The 18,737-nt window shown below is 41.6% G+C and overlaps 2 protein-coding genes across 5 annotated transcripts in view; one reads left to right on the forward strand and one right to left on the reverse strand.

Moving 5' to 3' along the window:
* Positions 1-18,737, reverse strand: part of RIN2 (Ras and Rab interactor 2) — a 252,800-nt gene that overhangs the window by 177,367 nt on the left and 56,696 nt on the right. The window lies entirely within an intron of this gene.
* LOC101004009 (60S ribosomal protein L23a) lies at positions 15,060-15,592 on the forward strand. Its single transcript, XM_003905126.4, has one exon. It carries the CDS (start codon positions 15,068-15,070, stop codon positions 15,536-15,538), a length of 471 nt encoding a protein of 156 aa, XP_003905175.1. The 5' UTR covers positions 15,060-15,067; the 3' UTR covers positions 15,539-15,592.

The raw sequence follows: 18,737 nt of genomic DNA on the forward strand, positions 1-18,737 counted from the left end.
CTTGCTGCTGGGATGTGGCCATATGATTTAGACTCTACCAAGCAGATGGGCTCCTGCACGGCTTTGTTGGGAACTGAGTGATGCAGGGAATGACACAGAGTCGGGGCATCGTTTTGTGGTCAGGGACCATGGCAGAGCAGGAGCAGCTCTGAGCAGCAGCCCCTAGGGGGTCTCCTGATTCAGCAGCTTCCTGATCCCTTCTGCAGTGGCCAACCCCTTGGTCGGCCGATTCTGGTGGGCCATTCTGGGAGTCCCTTGGGAAGCTCAGCTTAAACCCCACTGCTGGATCCATCCCATGATTCTGGGAACTTTGTTCATCAGTGCCCCTCCCCGCCTAAACCAGCTAGAGGGGATTCTCTCATATGCATCTAAAAACCCTGACCAATACATTTCCTATTGCCACAATAGTGGATTTTGAACTTTTAAAGCTGGCGCACTTTCATCAAACACAATAGTCTATAGAAGCCCAGTATACAACGTAGATGATATACGAAATTGTTCTTCCCACCCTCCTCACTCTAGACCTCTCTGGAGCTCCTGTGAACTCACCCCTGGGAGAAAGCATGGTTATTAGAGAGGGTCCTTCATATACTGGATTCAATCCACATTTTTTTCTTTTTTTGTCTTAATCTCCTATCATGCCCCCAAACAAAGTCCTACAGATTAATAAATTAATCCCATTTGCAAGCACACCATACAACTCTGGGTTTCCATAACTGCTCATCTTCTCTTCTTTCTTCCTGGGATGTCTGTCATGAGTAGATTTGCCAGGAAAAACGCTCATGTACTCTTCAACAACCTGATCAATCAGAACCTCCATGAACCTCTCACCCAAAACGTCCCATTACATAGGTGGCAATTTCAGTATCCTCTTAACATTCATGGGCCTACTATTTCCAGAGGTAGCTCTATTCTCTGCTGAGGATCCCAGCTAATCTGCATGTTTGCTGAGGCACAAATTTGAATCATTAGTATATTAAGGGTGGTGAAATGCCCTGGCTTTTCCTTTCCTTCCACCCACCCTATCAACCAGGGCTTCACATGAGCCAAACCAAGCCAAGCAGGAAGCCGGTTAGCAAAGGGAGCCCGAGACGATGTAGCCAGTTGGACCATCCCAATCATCATACAGAGCAGAACCAGCAAAAATGGACCTAGGATGGTGGAGGAAATGATCAGCTCTGCAGAACTTCCTAGGAGTCAGCAAGATCACAAGGAATGGAACCCTCTGTTAGAATGCGACCAAGAGATGGCATATTTTATCATGTTCCACTCATAAGAAACATACTTTTTCTTTTCTTTTGGAGAGTGCTAAGCTGTCTCTGTTAAGTCAAGGACAAATAAATCTATGCATCTACATAATGGTTTTCATGTTAGAAGATAATGGAGACGAATGGAGAAAAGAATAAAAGTGCTTCTGTGCTGACAGGAAGCCACAGCCACCATCAACGCAGGAAGTGAGTGATTCATTCCTGCTGCAGAAATCAGGCAGAAAGACAGGTGGCAGGGTCAGCTGTCCACACACATTCTCATAGTGTCTCTGTGATAAGGACACACACTTGACCTAACTTGTGGGCAGATTCAGCCCTCAGAAGGATCAGAAAGCTGTGGGTGGAGCTGCTATTTTCAACTTATTTCTGATTCACCGGGAGGAACTGATTGGGGAAGTGGAAGTGAGAGGCATTGTAAGAGAAAATTCTTATGTAATCCTTACGTTCATAAAAGCTAGGAGTGGGAAACTTAGTGGGGCTGATGAATTTTGTGGTTTATAAACAGAGATTTCACAAAGTTTAAAGGTGAGTTGGAGTCTATAAACAGTGCCCTCTTTCCCATCAAATAGAATGGGAAGTTCTTGAAAATGGGGTTCTGACGTCACAAATAAGTCAGTAGCTAAGAGAGAAAGGTATCACAAGCAGGCGTGTCTGCACCTTTGCAATGAACAGCTGAGCAGCACAGGAATATGGGTAAGGGCTTTGGACGCCTAAGTGTACCCCAAACAGTGTGCTGGATCTATATGAATAATGCCTAGAGGCCTACATCCCAGAAGAGGGGTATTTTACAAATAAAACAAAGCTAAATAAAACCATAAAATACCTTTTTAAAAGTACTTTTGGAACACAATGTGGTTGACTAGCAGCAAAAAAAAAAAAAAAAAGCAAATCTACTAAAGTCCTTGACTATGGGAGCAATTAATTTACATCAGCTGAACACCTAAAGGCTGTAAGACAGGAAGAGGAGACCAGCATTAAAAAGCAAGACTGGATCCTGAGGTCAATTAGGCGGTCGTAAGAGCGTACCTGGATCTTCTATAGGCATTTTCTTTTCCAATCTGCAGGACTCCTGTGCCACGCTATGGTTAAAAATTAAATGCATGTGAGATTATTTGTGATCACCTTCAAGCATTCAGGAGAATTGAAGAGGGCTGGATAAAGTCGGTAGATAATGTTGGTCCTTGGCTTCAAAAACAGAGAAGGCAGCAGACTCCTCCAGCTATAAAGCTGTGGGTTCAAGGGCCATTTTAGAGATGATTACTCTTGGGATTCTTTGCAAGATGGTGTATCTTAGCCAAAACGTGGTCATCTCCAGGGTCCAGTTTGGGTTTCCCAAGACAAGCTATGTCAGTTTAGCCATACTCCTTATGTACTTGGCAGGGCTATTAGATTAGAAAATTAGAAAAAGGCAGGGTGTGGTGGCTCACGCCTGCAGTCCCGGCACTTTGGGAGGCCAAGGCGAGCAGATCACCTGAGGTCAGGAGTTGGAGACCAGCTGGCCAACATGGCGAGACCCCATCTCTACTAAAAATACAAAAATTAGCTAAGTGTGGTAGCGCACGCCTGTACTCCCAGCTACTTGGGAGGCTGAGGCAGGAGAATCGCTCGAACCTGGGAGGTGGAGGTTGCAATGAGCTGAGATTGCACCACTGTACTCCAGCCTGGGCAATAAGAGCGAAACTGTCTCAAAAAAAACCCCAAAAACAAATGAGCAGAAAAACCAACAACAAAAACAAAAATAACATTAGAAAAAACTGTTGTGTGGATCTGAATTTCAAAAAGGAAGCTGACAAATAATGACACCTTTTTAGCAAGAAAAAAAATTGCATAGAAGAGGATGACGAGAAAATAGTTAAATGCCTGCACACAGGAGCCACAGTTGATGGATTGCTACCAAGCGGGAGTAGGCCCCAAGATTCCCTCCGTGCCTGTCCTGCACAGGATGTTTGCTAAGAAGTTAAACCGGGATAAGGATTAAACAGAGGTTAAGCTGATAGATGACTTAAAGTAGAGAGAATGACAAACCTTATAAATCAGTGTTTCCTAAACACCAGTCATTCATGTACTGCCTTCACAATGCCTGCTGCCAAGTATCACACAGGATTGTGAATTTTCCTTAAATTGACTCTCTTTTCAACTTAAATCTATAGCAGAAGAAGCTAATGGATATGATGTGCCAATTACATCCTTGCTATGGCTCCATGACTATGAAAACAGGGAAGGGCCATCCCAGGGAATCACTAAGGGCGTGACTTTGAGCAGTTACTTAGTTATCCGTGCCTTAGTTTCCTCATCTGTAAAATGGGTATTGAATGAAACAGCTCATGAAAAAGCACTTCTTAGCACAATGTTCATAATATAATAAATGATTAATAAATGCTAGCTATTCTCATAATTATTATTAGATTAGAAATTATAAGAAATTTTTTAAAAATCCTGGCTTACTAAGGTCAAGATAAAATGTATTCATGCAAACAGTCACTCACCTCCTTTTACAGAGTACACTGTTTAGAAATTATAGCAAACTAAATAAATGCATGCAAAGCACTTTGCAAGTTAAATTATTGTTAAAAATATTAACCATAATAAAGCATATATTAGCATGAGCAACAAAGAGCGACCATAAATCATACTTTGATACTATAAACTAAATTCATAAGAATTAAGCAATGAAATAAAATTATTACAGAATGCTAATCTGAGTTCCAGCTAAAAATCTTCAGGGCTGTACCTACAATGATTGTTGTAACATGCTTTGGAAAGATGGGACCAGATGAAATAATTAGGATACAAAATACAACTCAACTGGCTGAGACAACAGGCTCACAAATGAGATGCAGCAGAAATAAATGCAAAAGCCTGTGAGTGGGGTTACAGACAACATCACCTGAGGGTGCACTGAGGCAAGGTGCAGCCTACTAGAAACACAGGTGAGAGGGTCTTTGGTTTGAAGCTCAGTGATAGAGTTGTCCAAATCCCTGACGAGCATTTGGGCTTATCCAAGGCGGTATCCATATTTGTGGAAGTCCTATTCTGTGTGTCCTCAACCTTCAGTGAGAATGAAGGGCTTGAGTGATCACCCATGGTGGGGTTTTGCAACACTGGATTGAGGCAAGGAAAGAACCCAGGAAGTGAGAGAACAGGAACCTGGCCACAAGAGGCCTAGCTGAAGCACCTAGAAAAGTTTAGGGTGAGAGAGGACTGGGAAGGGGAGAGGAGCGGGGCAGGAGAACTGTCTTCTGAAAGGGAGGCTCCATCTGCCTGGATCAAGCTAAGGAAGACCTGTCTAATGACCAGAGCTGCCCACACGTGGCAAGGACTGTTCTGGAGGCAGAGGGCCTCTGACCGCTGGGTGACCCTAGGACATCAACCAGGTAGTGGGGCTGCCAAGAAAGGTTTAGTCCTAGATCAGATTTCCTAGAGGCAGAGTCTGAGGTGGAGATTCAGATGCATAAGGCATATTGGGAGGGTCTTATATGGAAGTGAGGAAGGCAGGTAGGAAAGGAGAAAGAGCAGAGTGAGCCAGTGGTTGCAGGGAAAGTCTAGCCTGGTCTCATCCCCAGGGAGCTCAAGAGCATGACTCACACCCCACAGTTATCCCACTGGCGGCGAGGCGGGGCGTGCTGCCTGTTATGCTTTGGTGCCAGTCAGTGTGTCTGAGTGTGTCCTCCTGGGTAAGGAGGTTCTCGTGGCCTCGAGCAGGCCTTAGAGAAGAGAGCCACTGAGAGCCGTCACATTCAACTCCCACCATGGTCGGAGGAGGACATCTGGGTGGATCAGCATCCAAACAGTGACATAAGAGGGTGGCTTTCGAATGATCCTCTCCAACTGAAAATGATCATCGGCAGGACCTAACCGAGTTTCTGTAACTAATGCCTTCAGTTCATTTTTCAAAAAGTCTTCTAGACCATTTTCCTTCTCCTTGGCTCCTGTTGTGTTCCTGCCAGCCAGAACTCACGAAAACCTCTCTTTCTGGGATTCTAAGAAGTTTCCTGCAATGGTTACACAGTCCATGTCACACACGGAGGATCCAGGTCTCAGGGGGCCTTAGATTCATTGTATTCTGGAAGCCCCCTTTAGGAGACAGAAAACGAAAGTACTAATGCAAACTGCCCACAGGACTGGGAGGGATCTGGGCAAAAGAAGGGCCATATACACAGAATAGTGTACTATTATTTAAAAACAAATATACCTAACACCCTAAATAATAATAATGATGATGAAATCACAATTTGATGTACTAGGTACATGTATTTTAAATAATCTTAAAATAAACCCCTAAGTTCAAAAAAGATGTTCCATTTAAAATTATCTCATGTTCACTCAAGGGCACAGGTGCGTCTTGCTGATAAGCGGTGGTAGCAAACTGTGCGGGAAGCTTCCGTCTCTGCCGTAGGCTTATTCTTACAGGAAGGAAAGGGAAAGGCCATTGAGAGGGAGCCTAGGTGAGGTCCAGCATGCAAATAACTTTCATACAATTAACTCAGCACATGCGCATACTAGCCCCTGGGTGGGCATAGAAGCAGGCAGAGTAGATGTTACCACCATTTATTCACTTTTGCTCAGAGAATGCCAAACAGCCACAAAAGAGTTAGATGAGAACTTCATTCGGTCTTCAGATTCCAGGGCATGAACACTTCCACTACCTTCTGCTTCCTCACCACATTCACTGCCAGTCAGCTTTGACATTAAGGTGAAAAACTTCAACAAGCAGCAATGTCTCCTTGCTATGGCTCTATGACTATTAAACCAGGGCTGGGCCATCCCAGGGAATCACTAAGCAGTTACTTTGAGCAGTTACTTAGTTACTCCGTGCTTTAGTTTCCTCATCTGTAAAATGCGCATTGAATAAAAATAGTCCATGAATAAGCACTTCTTAGCACAATGTGTGTAATATAACAAATGATTAATAAATGCTAGCTATTCTAATGATTATTATCATTAGAAATTATTAGAAATATATTTTTTTAAATCCCGGTTTACTATGTTGCTAGGCCAAATAAAATGTATTCATGCAAATAGTCACCTCTTTTTGCAGAGGGCATTGTTTAGAAATTATAGCATACTAAATAAATGCATCCAAAGCACTTTACAAGTTAAATTATTGTTAAAATATTAATCATAATAATGCATATATTAGCATAAGCAACAAAGAGTTATCATAAATAATTAAAACTCCACTATGTTCATCCAAATAGATGTATTTGGTGCTTTAACATCTGAATTTGTAATTGTGTGTGCGTGTGTGTGTGTGTGTGTGTATTTTGCTTTCAGTGTAAATCAGTAAGAACCTATCCTGCCTAGAAGAATAGGTATCATTAGCAGAGGTCTTACCAGTGCTCTAAGTAATTCTAATACCAGATGGAATGAAGACATTTGGAGGAGATCAGGGAAAGATGGGCAAGGGAGCATTTAAGATGAAATCAGGATACCTGCTTAGAATCTACTCGTGGCTTTTGGAGTTCCTTACTTCCTGAGTCTCTTCATACAGATAACGGGCTCTTCCATCTATTCTATCGATTCAGCCTCTGAAAATTCTTGCCATTCTTTGGATTCATCTATACTAACTTCATTTATAAGCTCCGAGAAAACACAGGAGGCCCAACCAAAAGAAAGAGTACTGCCACTCTCATTGTTCAGATGTAGGTAGTTCTCACCCCACTGTCTCGGTCTTGAAGAGCTGGTCAACCTGTCCCAGGCCAGTCTTGCACCATTTCTAGTCTGCAGATCTCCCAGGAAGCTCAGACCTATGAGCCACCTAGAAACAAATACATTTGAGTCCATTTTAAAGGCTGGAACACAGATCAGAATGGACTTCATGGGTCTGAAGATTCCGGAGACAAAAATATCTTCCAAAAAGTGGGAGGAGAATGAGCCACGTTTAACCCTGGTTTCACCTTTTCAGTTCTACCTTTTGTAGTGTAAGCAGTGAAGATGGGTAAAACTTGGCCCACAGTTCACCCAGCCATTCTTCTATTTAACAAACATGACTGAACATCTACAACGTCCCAGGCAGTCAATGTGAGATAACAGACATATGAAAATGCAGCCCTTTGCACTCAGACACTACCAACAAGATCATTGCTAAAACAGATCTGTGACCAGTGCAATAGGAACAGAAAATGGAAAGTGTAAGTTCTTCTGAGGGAGGCCCAAAGAGTGTTGCAGAAAAAACAGCCTCTGAGTTGGGCCTGAAAGGATGAGTAGGCAGAGGAAGGGATTCCAGGCAGAGAGACAGAGAGAGAGAGCACCGTGAGGAATGGTCCCCAGAAGTGAGAAAGGAGCAAGTGCTTTGGAGAAGCTACACATCCAATACTGCCCACTCTTGCTGGAGCCTCAAGTATCCTGTGGAAGGGGAAGTGGGGCTGCACAGGGGCGATCAGATCATCCTTAGGCCATAGAGACAAACTGAGGTTTGATCCTATGGGGAATGATGAGGCCCCACTGAATACTTCTGAGTAGGAGAGTGACATTGTGGATGGCCAGGCAGGTAGGGGAATGATCGTACACATGTGAGATGAATGGAAAACGGTGGGGCACATATGGACAATATATTTACGGGATACAGGATTTGAGTTTCCCTTAGGAAACGTGAGTGGGTGGTGGTACAATTCACCAAAGTAAGACATCTAGAAAGATAGGAGATATGGTGGGAGAAAAATAAAATAGTTGAACTTTGGACCAGCTAAATTTGAGGAGCCTGTAGGCCTCCCAAGTGGAAATGACCAAAGGATAGTTGGATAGATGAGTATGGAGCCGAGACATACAGTCAGGGGTGGAGAAACAGAATTAGAGCAGGCAGGACCACCAGTGGATGAAACTCTCGGTGGAAAGCCAGACAACCCACCTAGACCAGCAGCATCAGCCTCACCTGCAGCAATGTTCGGCAGCCAATTCACATCAGCTCACACCGGCCCACAAGAGCCCATTACCAAATATGCAGCAATTTTGCAGGCTGGTTGTGAAACCCTTGGTAGCTTGGTGGGAGTATTTATACCACATGGAAGTCAGCAAATGCTATAAATTAGGTCTGCTTGCTCCACAGCCCATCCTAGAGCTGGCTACCAGCCTATGGTGCACTTGAGAAGGAATTATAAATGCCAATTATCAGCCCCCAGCCCAGATCTATTGCATCAGAAACCCTGAGGGAGTTTTCACCAGCTCTCCAGGGGACTCAGATGGGAAAGTGGGAGAACGCCAGCAACCACAGGAAGTACATGGTCCACACTGGCCCAGGAAGACCAGCCTGGCCTAGAACCCGCTGGAAATGCACCTGAGGCTGGGCTGGCTCAGGGAGACCCCTGGCTTGCTTTTGGGGGACTCTAGACCACAGGACCCAGAAACAGACTGTTGACAATTGGCCAACATCTCTCCAAGTCTGTGATAGAAGTAACATACCCAGACCCCTCGCCCACACTTCTCGAATTTCCTAAAGTAAATTATCATTTTTTGTCTGCGTTTTGAGGGGGTTTAAGGGGAAAAGTGACAATTTAAGAGTCTGTAGTGCATTACGTTACTTTTTGGTGATAAATTACAATGTTAAAATCTCACTCACTGAGAAAGGCTACGATGGAGTCCCTTAAAACTGGCATCTGTTCATTTGCCATTTAAAATGACCTTATTTAGAATCAGGCTTTGTTTTCTGGTTTCACCTTTCAAATAACAATCATAACATTGGCCACTTGATCTTACTAGTCTTTATGACTGTCACAAAACAAGGTTAATAGCAATGGGATTAGCAATAAAAACCAATGTTGATGTAAAAATGGCAACAAATTGCCTAGAATATTAGAGACACATTTTGAGTTGTCTGTTTGAGCCTTTTAAATTTAATGAGAACCATATAATGTCATTGTTTTATTTTAATACTTATTTGATTACAGTAATTTGATACTCATCAGACCAGAAATCTTGAGTTTTTATTTGCATTTGCATTTATGTGACTTTGAGAAAGTTATTAAATCTCTTTGATTACCTATAAAAATTGAAAGTTTAGATTAGATGTCATTTCTGATCACTTATCACTCACAGCTATATGCTTTTGCTTTTTAAATAAAAGTATATTTTCATCTGGGTGTGGTGGTTCGTGCCTGTAATCCCAGCACTTTGGGAGACTGAGGCAGGAGGATTGTTTGAGCTCAGGGGTTTCAGACCAGTCCAGGTAACATAGTGAGACACATTTCCACAAAAATAAAAGAATTAGCTAGGCATGGTGGCATGTACCTGTGGTCCCAGCTACCCAGGAGGGTGAGGTGGGAGGATGGCATGAGCTTGGGAGGTTGAGGTTACAGTGAATTGTGACTGTGCCATTGCACTCCAGCCTCAGCAAGACCTTGTCTGGTACATATACAATTTCAATCGTTAAATATTCTGTAAATATTAAAACAACGCAAAAGTGTATGAATAAAAGGGAAAGTCCCCTCTTGTTATGAACTGAATGTTTGTGAACACCTGTGTTAAAGCCCTAATCTCCACTGTGAAGTTATTTGGAGGTGGAACCTTTGGGAGGTATTTAGGTTTAGATGAGGTCATGAGGGTGGGGTGCTTGTGATGGGATTAGTGCCCTCAAAGAAGAGACACCAGAGAGCTTGCTGGTTCTTTTTCTCTCTGCTGTGTGAGAAGATGACTATCTGCAAGCCAGGAAACGGACCCTCATCAGAGCCTGACCATGCTGGCACCTGGACCTTGGACTTCTCAGCCTTCAGAACTACAAGACATACATTTCTGTTGTTTAAACGGTGCAGCCTATGCTATTTTGTTATGGCAGCCTTCTAATCCTTCCCCACCTAGAAATAAATTTCATCAACCATTAAAGATCTGTCCTTCCAGACCCTATATGTATGCCCATGTGCACATGCACACACACATTTTTATATGAAGGGATCATACTGCACATACTGTCCTGAGATGTGTATTTTACATGTGATAATATAACATGGACATCTTTTCATGTTAACACAAATATATCCAGCTCATCCCTTTCACACCTGTGAAATGCATACAATAATACATTTAATCAACTGATGAACTTTTCAGTTACTTTTAATTTTTGCGGTTTTTGATATTTTAAACAATGTTGCAACCTTTTTTTCAAATATCTTTTAATCCATGCCCAGTTACTTTCTTTTTCTTTTTTTTTTTTTTTTTTTTGAGATGGAGTCTCACTCTGTCGCCCAGGCTGGAGTGTTGTGGAGCCATCTCGGCTTACTGCAACCTCCACCTTCCGGGTTCGAGAGATTCTCCTGCCTCAGCCTCCTTAGTAGCTGGGATTACAGGCATGCACCACTATGCCAGGCTAATTTTTGTATTTTTAGTAGAGACAGGGTTTCACCAGTTGGTCAGGCTGGTCTCGAACTCCTGACCTCCTGATCCGCCCACCTTGGCTTCCCAAAGTGCTGGGCATGCCCAGCTATTTTCTTAAATTAAGTTCTATAAAATGAGTTACTAGGGCGAGGCGTATGCAGTTTTAAGAACTTGTGATGCGAGGATGCCCATGAATTCACACTCTTGCCAACCATGAGCATTAACAATTGTTTACTTTTTTGCTCATCTGAAAAGTACAATATAATACAGTTGTGCATTGCCCAATGACATTTCAGTTAATGATGGACTTACATACAATGGTGGTCCCATAAGATTATAATGGAGCTGTACTATACAGGTGTACTATTTTAAAAAAAATCTTTTATACCATATTTTTACTGTACACTTCTATGTTAGATATGCTTAGTACTTATTCTTATGTTACAATTGCCTAATGGTATTCGGTACAGTAACATGCTGCAGAGGTTCATAGCTTAGAAGCAATAGACTATACCATACAGCCTACCTGTGTAGTGGCTCTACCATTTTTGTGTAAGTGCACTCTACAATATTTGCACAATGGCAAAACTGCCAAATGATTCACTTCTCAGAGTGTATCCCCATCATTAAGGGATGCATGACTATACTTCACTGTTATGTAATTCATATTTTTTGATTCTGAATGATGAATGATGAATGAACAAACATATTTAATGTTTTTTGGAGAGGCGATATTCAATAGTGATGGAGTGCTCAGGCTCTAGAGCTGAACTGAGAGCTGTTGAATCTTGGCTTTGCCCCATTGTCAGTGGTGAACCCTAGACAAGTTATTGAACCTCAGTGGGCATCAGTGTCTTTCTTTTTGATTCACTGATTTTATTTAAAAAAATTCTTGTGACTTTTTCAGTTTTTAGTTTCATCAAAATTATACAAAAAATCAAATAGATCCATAAAGATTATTCACATAAAAAGCATTTCTCCCCACTTCCCTCTCCTTAGAGTAACCACTTTCAATCTTTTTAGCTAATTGTGTTGGTGCTATAATCTCAATGTTTGTGCCCCCCACCCCCAAATTTATACGTTGAAACCGAATCCCCAATACAATAGTATGAAGAGGTAGGGCCTTTAGGAGGTGATTAGGTCTTGAGTGAAGCTCTCATGAATGGGATTACTGCTCTTATAAAAGAGGCCTGAGTGAGCTTGTTTGCCCCGTCTGCCAAGTGAGGACACAGCTAGAAGGCTTCATCTTTGAAGCAAAGGGTGAGCCTTCCCCAGGGACTGAGTCAGCTAGCACCTTGAACTTAGGATTTCCGGGCTCCGGAACTGTGAGCAATACATTTCTATTGTTTATAAATTACTCAGTTTAAGGTATTTTGTTAGAGCAGCTGGAATGGACCAACCCAGTTGGTATTTACTTCCAAGTAATAACACATGTATTGCAACTTCTGGAATTTTCCGTTTTAGACTGTTGATTCCCTATTATGGAAGGCAAGGATTGAACTCTCCTTTACCACCTCTACTCCCATCCCAGCTCTAGCAAATGTGCACACTTCTTGTCTCCACCTTCTCTATATGACTATGTCTCCATTTTCTCTACATGATTATATTACAATCACGCCAATATTGTTATATTGTAATTATGCCAATATTGTACTCATCACTGAAATACACAGTATATTATGATAAATGTTCCTCTCTTGAACAGCTTAATATTGTCTTATTTTTAGTTTTTATTTACTTTTCTCTTATTCATCCTGAAATTTACAAATTTTCTAAATCTTCTTTCAGTTATTCAGATGCATCAGGAATTGTATCAATGTCCTCTTGTCTCAACAGAATATGGCTGGCAATCCTCTTTTATGCAGAGGTTAAGAAATTATACTTCCTATATGTTCAGGAAATAGTCGATCGGGCTTTTTGTTTGTGTGACCCAGTTCTGATTGCAAGGCAACCATGTGCAACTTCTACCCGGGTGCACTGTTTTCTGTTTGCATTTCCACCTCAAGCTCTCCATGCTAACAGACACATAAAAAGCCTGAGGCCTAGCAAGGCAAAAATTGTTTCCCAAGGCTACCCAAGGATCAGACCAGAATTTGATCTTCTGACACCTTGTTTGGCCTATTTTTTTTTTTTTTTTTTGAGATGGAGTCTCACTCTGTCGCCCAGGTTGGAGTGCAGTGACCAGATCTCAGCTCACTTCAAGCTTCGACTCCCGGGTTTACGACATTCTCCTGCCTTAGCCTCCCGAGTAGCTGGGACTACAGGCACCCGCTACCTCGCCCAGCTAGTTTTTTGTATTTTTTAGTAGAGACGGGGTTTCACCGTGTAGGCCAGGATGGTCTCGATCTCCTGACCTCGTGATCCGCCCGTCTCGGCCTCCCAAAGTGCTGGGATTACAGGCTTGAGCCACCGCGCCCGGCCTGTTTGGCCTATTTAACTGGTTAACCATTTGTCCCTGCTCTGAAACTGCTCCAATTCCTTAAACTTGTAGAGCCTATACTGTGAACAGGAAAATTAGAATTCTCATTATCGCAGACGTAGCTGCCAAAGCCCCTTCAGGTTAGGTGATATCAAACGAAGGTAGGGTCACATCTACACCCTTGCAACAGGTGATCACAAACTATTAATCAGCAATGCTAACTGCAAGTGGAAACTTAGGGAGAATAATTGATTATGGTTAAGGCATGACTTTAGGAATTCTTTGTAAGTCTAGCTTATAAAGAAAAATCCCTTGGCTTGAAATTTTCTAAAATTAGACTCAAGGAAGTTAGATAAAAGTATATTTGAGATAAATGAATCTGTTCCAAATTTTTCAAAGCTGCACCAATATAGTAAGTTTCAAGATATCCACAAATATTATTTATATGCCACTGGCAAGGGGCTGTGATCAACATCTGTTTCTTGAAGGCAGAAGTGTGACCCAAAAGCTTCTTAACCAAATAAGACGTTTATGTTTTCCAACATCAAATTTACCCGTATGTTATCAAGATGAATCCAAGGATTGCTACAAACCATATGAACCCCTAAAGGGAAGCTTTCTTACTTCCCCAAAGGAAGATGCTACAGTAACTTTCATCACTGCCCAAAGACAGTTGTTTGAGCTGATGCTGACCACAGCATTCAAGGTACCTTGCTCCGCAGTGACTAATCAGTTTCCCACAGGACTCTGTGGTATAGTGGGCTCCAGAGGAAGTCAATAGCAATGAATCACAGTGCTCAGGAATGAAAAATACAGCTGTGATTCACATTAACTCAAAGAAAAGGTTGAGAGGAAACAAACCTAAAAATTAAAACCACACACACGCACGCATCAGCAAATACCACACTGAGCATGTCAGTGTAGCTTCTGCTTTTGAAAAGTCCAAAGAAGAAAAAGAAAAGCAATTTTTCAAAACAAAGCCTAATAAATCTATTCATAGCAAGACTGAACTTGTATAATGCAAAATGTAGTTCCATAAAAGGAAATAAATTACTTTCAGTGAACTTGGTTTTTGTTATAAGAAAAAGGGAGCCAATGTATTGTTTTTGGCCTAATTTCAAATATTCCTATGTATACCTTCTTTAATTTTTATTGACTACTATCAAACTTTTAAATTTTAGCTTTTGCTTCAATTACTTTATCTTTGTAAACAGAATTCGTGCCTCATTATAGGCCTTCTCTTAACTAGCATAAATTGCTTTCTCAATAATGAATTATCTAGGAACACAAAATAAGAAAGTGCAAGTTGGATTCATTGTTGTTAGACTCACCAAGCAATTAAAAAATAAATTAAAAAACACAAACCTCAAGGTTATTAGGGCTGATCACTGTGAAACCTGCTGGAAATACTGCAGAAAGTCATAGAGCTCAGAGCCAGTTAATAATCCACACAGATACAAATTGGAGTTTCTTTGTTGGTGCTGAAATGGATGACTATTACATGACCAAGTTTATAAAACATAAAATGAAGTTAATATTTGGATAGGATGTGGTTTATTCTAGCACCAGAAATGGCCAAGTGGATTTTAAAATCAGTGTAGACGAGGGCTGGGCATGATGGCTCACACCTGTAATCCTGAGACTTTTTGGGAGGCTGAGGTGGGAGGATCACTTGAGGCCAGGAGTTCAAGACCAGATTGAGCAACATATCAAGACCATGTCTCTACCAAAAAAAAAAAAAAAAAAAAAAAATTAGCTGGGTATGGCGGGATGCACCTGTAGTCCCAGCTGCTTGTGAGCCTAAGGTGGGAGGATGCTTGAGCCCAGGAGTTCCAGGCTGCAGTGCGGTATGACCGTGCCACGGCACTCCAGCCTGGGTGAAAGGGCAAAACCCTGTCTCCAAAATACAAAACGTAAAATTACTTTAGACCAGAGATTGAATGACTTTAATCATGTGAGAGGCGGACGCTTTAGGTGGACATCTGGGGTGGGATGTTGTATGACCACACCAGTTGTTGTGAGTGATTGTTGCTGTAATCAGTGATGTTAGAAAATAAACATGTCCCTTTTTCACAAGATGGCGCCGAAAGCAAAGAAGGAAGCTCCTGCCCCTCCTAAAGCCGAAGCCAAAGCGAAGGCTTTAAAGGCCAAGAAGGCAGTGTTGAAAGGTGTCCACAGCCACAAAAAAAAGAAGATCCGCACGTCACCCACCTTCCGGCGGCCCAAGACACTGCGACTCCGGAGGCAGCCCAAATATCCTCGGAAGAGCGCCCCCAGGAGAAACAAGCTTGACCACTATGCTATCATCAAGTTTCCGCTGACTACTGAGTCTGCCATGAAGAAGATAGAAGACAACAACACACTTGTGTTCATTGTGGATGTTAAAGCCAACAAGCACCAGATTAAACAGGCTGTGAAGAAGCTCTATGACATTGATGTGGCCAAGGTCAACACCCTGATTCGGCCTGATGGAGAGAAAAAGGCGTATGTTCGACTGGCTCCTGATTACGACGCTTTGGATGTTGCCAACAAAATTGGGATCATCTAAACTGAGTCCAGCTGCCTAATTCTAAATATATATATATATATATCTTTTCAACATTAAAAAAAAAAAAAAAGAAAATAAACATGTCATCTTGTTTTGGAAGGCAATGCCAATCAGTGACAAGGCAGAGTCAGACTTGTGGAAGCACTGGGGAGGGGTGTGGGAGGAGGGGAAGGAAGGGGCAAGTGTGCACCGTGACCTCCTGTCCACCTACCAAACATGGGTCCAAACACCCCAGGGAGCTGAGCCCCAGGCAAGCGGCCTGGGTTGGACCTTACTTAACATGATTTATTTTTGTCTGATTTTTCCAAGCCTGATAGTCTCGTTGGGCCAAGCTACCCAAAAGCCTAAAATCTTCACTTTATATTTTATTGTGTGACCTCGTAAACACACATTTGCCCTTCATTTGCCAGTAAGAACATAACAAAACAAAGCAACATTAGAAACAGCATTTTAGGCTCAAATGCTTTCTTCTCTATTTCGTGCATGTGATGCCACTATTTTTCTATTCTGACCTATTCAACATATTTTGCTATTTACCAAGACTGGAAGAGATTATTCATCATTTCAAATGACCCATCTGGAAGGCATTTTATAAACATGTCTGGTTTTCTATAATTTATTTATATTTCCAGATATCAAAATTCCTAAAATACGTTGAAACCACACCCCAGATAATAAAGACTATGTATTATTTTCCAGTTGAATTTTTTCAGTGTTTTTGGTAACAAAATTATGATAAAACAGGTGACACAATTAGTCATGTGGGACATTCAAACCCAGTGCTTTTTATATATTTAATGTAACTGTTTATTTTTTTAAAAATACGTGTTTGTTACAGAACATTTAGAAGATATAAATTTTAAAAGCTACAGGTCTATTTGTTAATCCTTTGGAGTACACCCTTCCAGAATTTTTATGCACCCATCTATCTCTGCTTTTTTTAATCATGTTTTACTTCATTTTGTAATTCCTATTATAACCTGACATGTATTACGTATTTATTTGCCCAGTTGTTCTAATCTATTTCTCCCACTCGAATGGAAGCCTCTTAGGGGAAAGTACTCTGCCACTTTTGTTTACTACCAAGCCCCACTAGCCTCACGTAGTATCTGGTACATATTAGGTGTCCATAAAAGAAAGAAAGAAAGAATAGTTGATGCTCACTAAATATTTGAAGAATTGAAAGACGCCTTGAAGTACAAGCCAACGGACCCAAAGTCACAATATGGCAAATGGATGGGAACTTCCTTCTTTTCCACCTCATATTTCTTGATTTCATCTGCTATTGGCCGATTAGCCCGTTAATTTGCTTGAACTCAGTCAATTAGCTGCAGGCATGCGGATGATTCATTATATGAGAACTAGAGAGAAGTAGTGATCTGGGGGCAAGGGGAAGAGTGGTGACCCCCACAAATGGGGCTGAATGTGCGGGAGGCCACTGTGGAGAAGTCTATTGCTGAGCTTACTGGTGCCTGTGTTCTTCCTGCAGGGGTGGTGAATGAATAGCTCCCCTCAATTCCTCCATTCTCAGAATCTGACCTGCACTGTTAGGTGGATACGAAGCAAGTGATTCTTGATCAGCCCCAAAGGGACGGCGCTGAGGAAGCTGAGTACCTTCTGCAGTAACTGAAGAAAGGAAGATCATCATGCGTACTCTCACGTCTTTCTTTACTCAACACCTGGACATTTTAACCACCAACTTCCCATTCACAGACAAAAAGTAATCCAGGGAGTATTGTTACCAGACAACGACTATTTTTAACAAAAGATTTAAAGTCTGATCTTGCTCTTCCTTTTGATCCTTTCAGTGAGGATGTCCACACTATGAAACAATTCCCAAGTATACCATTCTGATGGGGGTGGGGGTGGGGGCTGCAGTGTGATGGGAGCTAGAATTGCCTCTTTAACTTTTTATTCAGAAATAATTTTGAACTTACAGGAAATAATTGCAATGATCCAAACTCTTACTACTCAAGAAGGAGAAAAACAACCCAACACAAAATAAGCAAAAGATTTGAACAGATATTTTATCAAAGAAGCTATGCAAATGGCAAATGAGCACATGAAAATATGCTTGACATCATTAGTCTGTAGGGAAAGGCTAAAACCACAATAAGATGCCACAACACATCTATCAGAATGGCTGAAATAGGAAAGAGTGATATTACCAACTGTCAATGAGGACTTGGAGAACTGGAAGCATCATACATAGTTGATGGGAACATAAAATGGTACAGTCTCTTTGGAAAACAGTTGGGTAGTTTCTTAAACATAAACTTAACACATCACCCAGAAATTCCACTCATAGGTATTTACTCAGGAGAAGTGAAAATGTGTGTCTGCATAAAGACTTGTATGTGGGTGTTCACAGCAGCATGACTTATAACAATAAAACTAAAAACAGTCCAAATGTAGAACGGATAAACAAAACGTGATAAATCCATGCAGTAAAATACTATTCAGTGTTAAAAAAAAGAACAAGCTATTGATACCTGCTACAACGTGGATGACTTTAATAACATTATGTTGAGTGCGAGTAGTCAGGCACAAAAGACTGCAAATGGTATAGTTCCACCTATGCAAAATTTCTGGAAAGCTGCACACATTTACTAAAACACTATACTGGTACACTTAAAATAGGTAAATTTTATGGTATGTAAATTATACCCAAATAAAGCTTTTTTAAAACTGGGAGCATATTCTAAGTATTGTTTGTACGTGCTTTTTTCTACTCAAAACTATAACTCAAAGAGAGTTTCATATTACCACAGGAGATGGCCCTCATTTTTTAGTGGTTATATAATGGTTCGTTGTATGACCATGCCCACATTTAAGTAATGTAAACAGCCATGAACAAAAAGTTCTCATTTCCCCATTCCGTCCAAAGACCTTGTAGGCATACAGTTTCTGCGTTCAGTTTTAAAAGCTACAAATTCATTCCTTCCTTGCCTCAAAATCTCTTGAGCACCCTGTGGTGGATGCTAATGGTGCCTCCCTTGTCCCCTCCACACCCACTGTTCCCATCCATGCCAAGGGTTTCCCACTGCAGGTACCCGTGAGTCTCTTCCTGAAGTGTCTCTAGTGACAGGAGCATACCTGAATCACTCATGGGTGGCCAGAAGTGCCAGGAAGTTACTGCCTTTTGGAGCAGTCCTCACCAATGAGGGAAGGAAGCTATGGACAAACACCCCAGCTCCCT

This window comes from Papio anubis, chromosome 16 (genome assembly GCF_008728515.1).
Source record: "Papio anubis isolate 15944 chromosome 16, Panubis1.0, whole genome shotgun sequence".
NCBI classification, from domain to species: domain Eukaryota; kingdom Metazoa; phylum Chordata; class Mammalia; order Primates; family Cercopithecidae; genus Papio; species Papio anubis.

Excerpts from the sequence above, each read along its gene's own strand:
- LOC101004009 (XM_003905126.4), top strand. The coding sequence starts at position 15,068 with ATGGCGCCGAAAGCAAAGAAGGAAGCTCCTGCCCCTCCTAAAGCCGAA.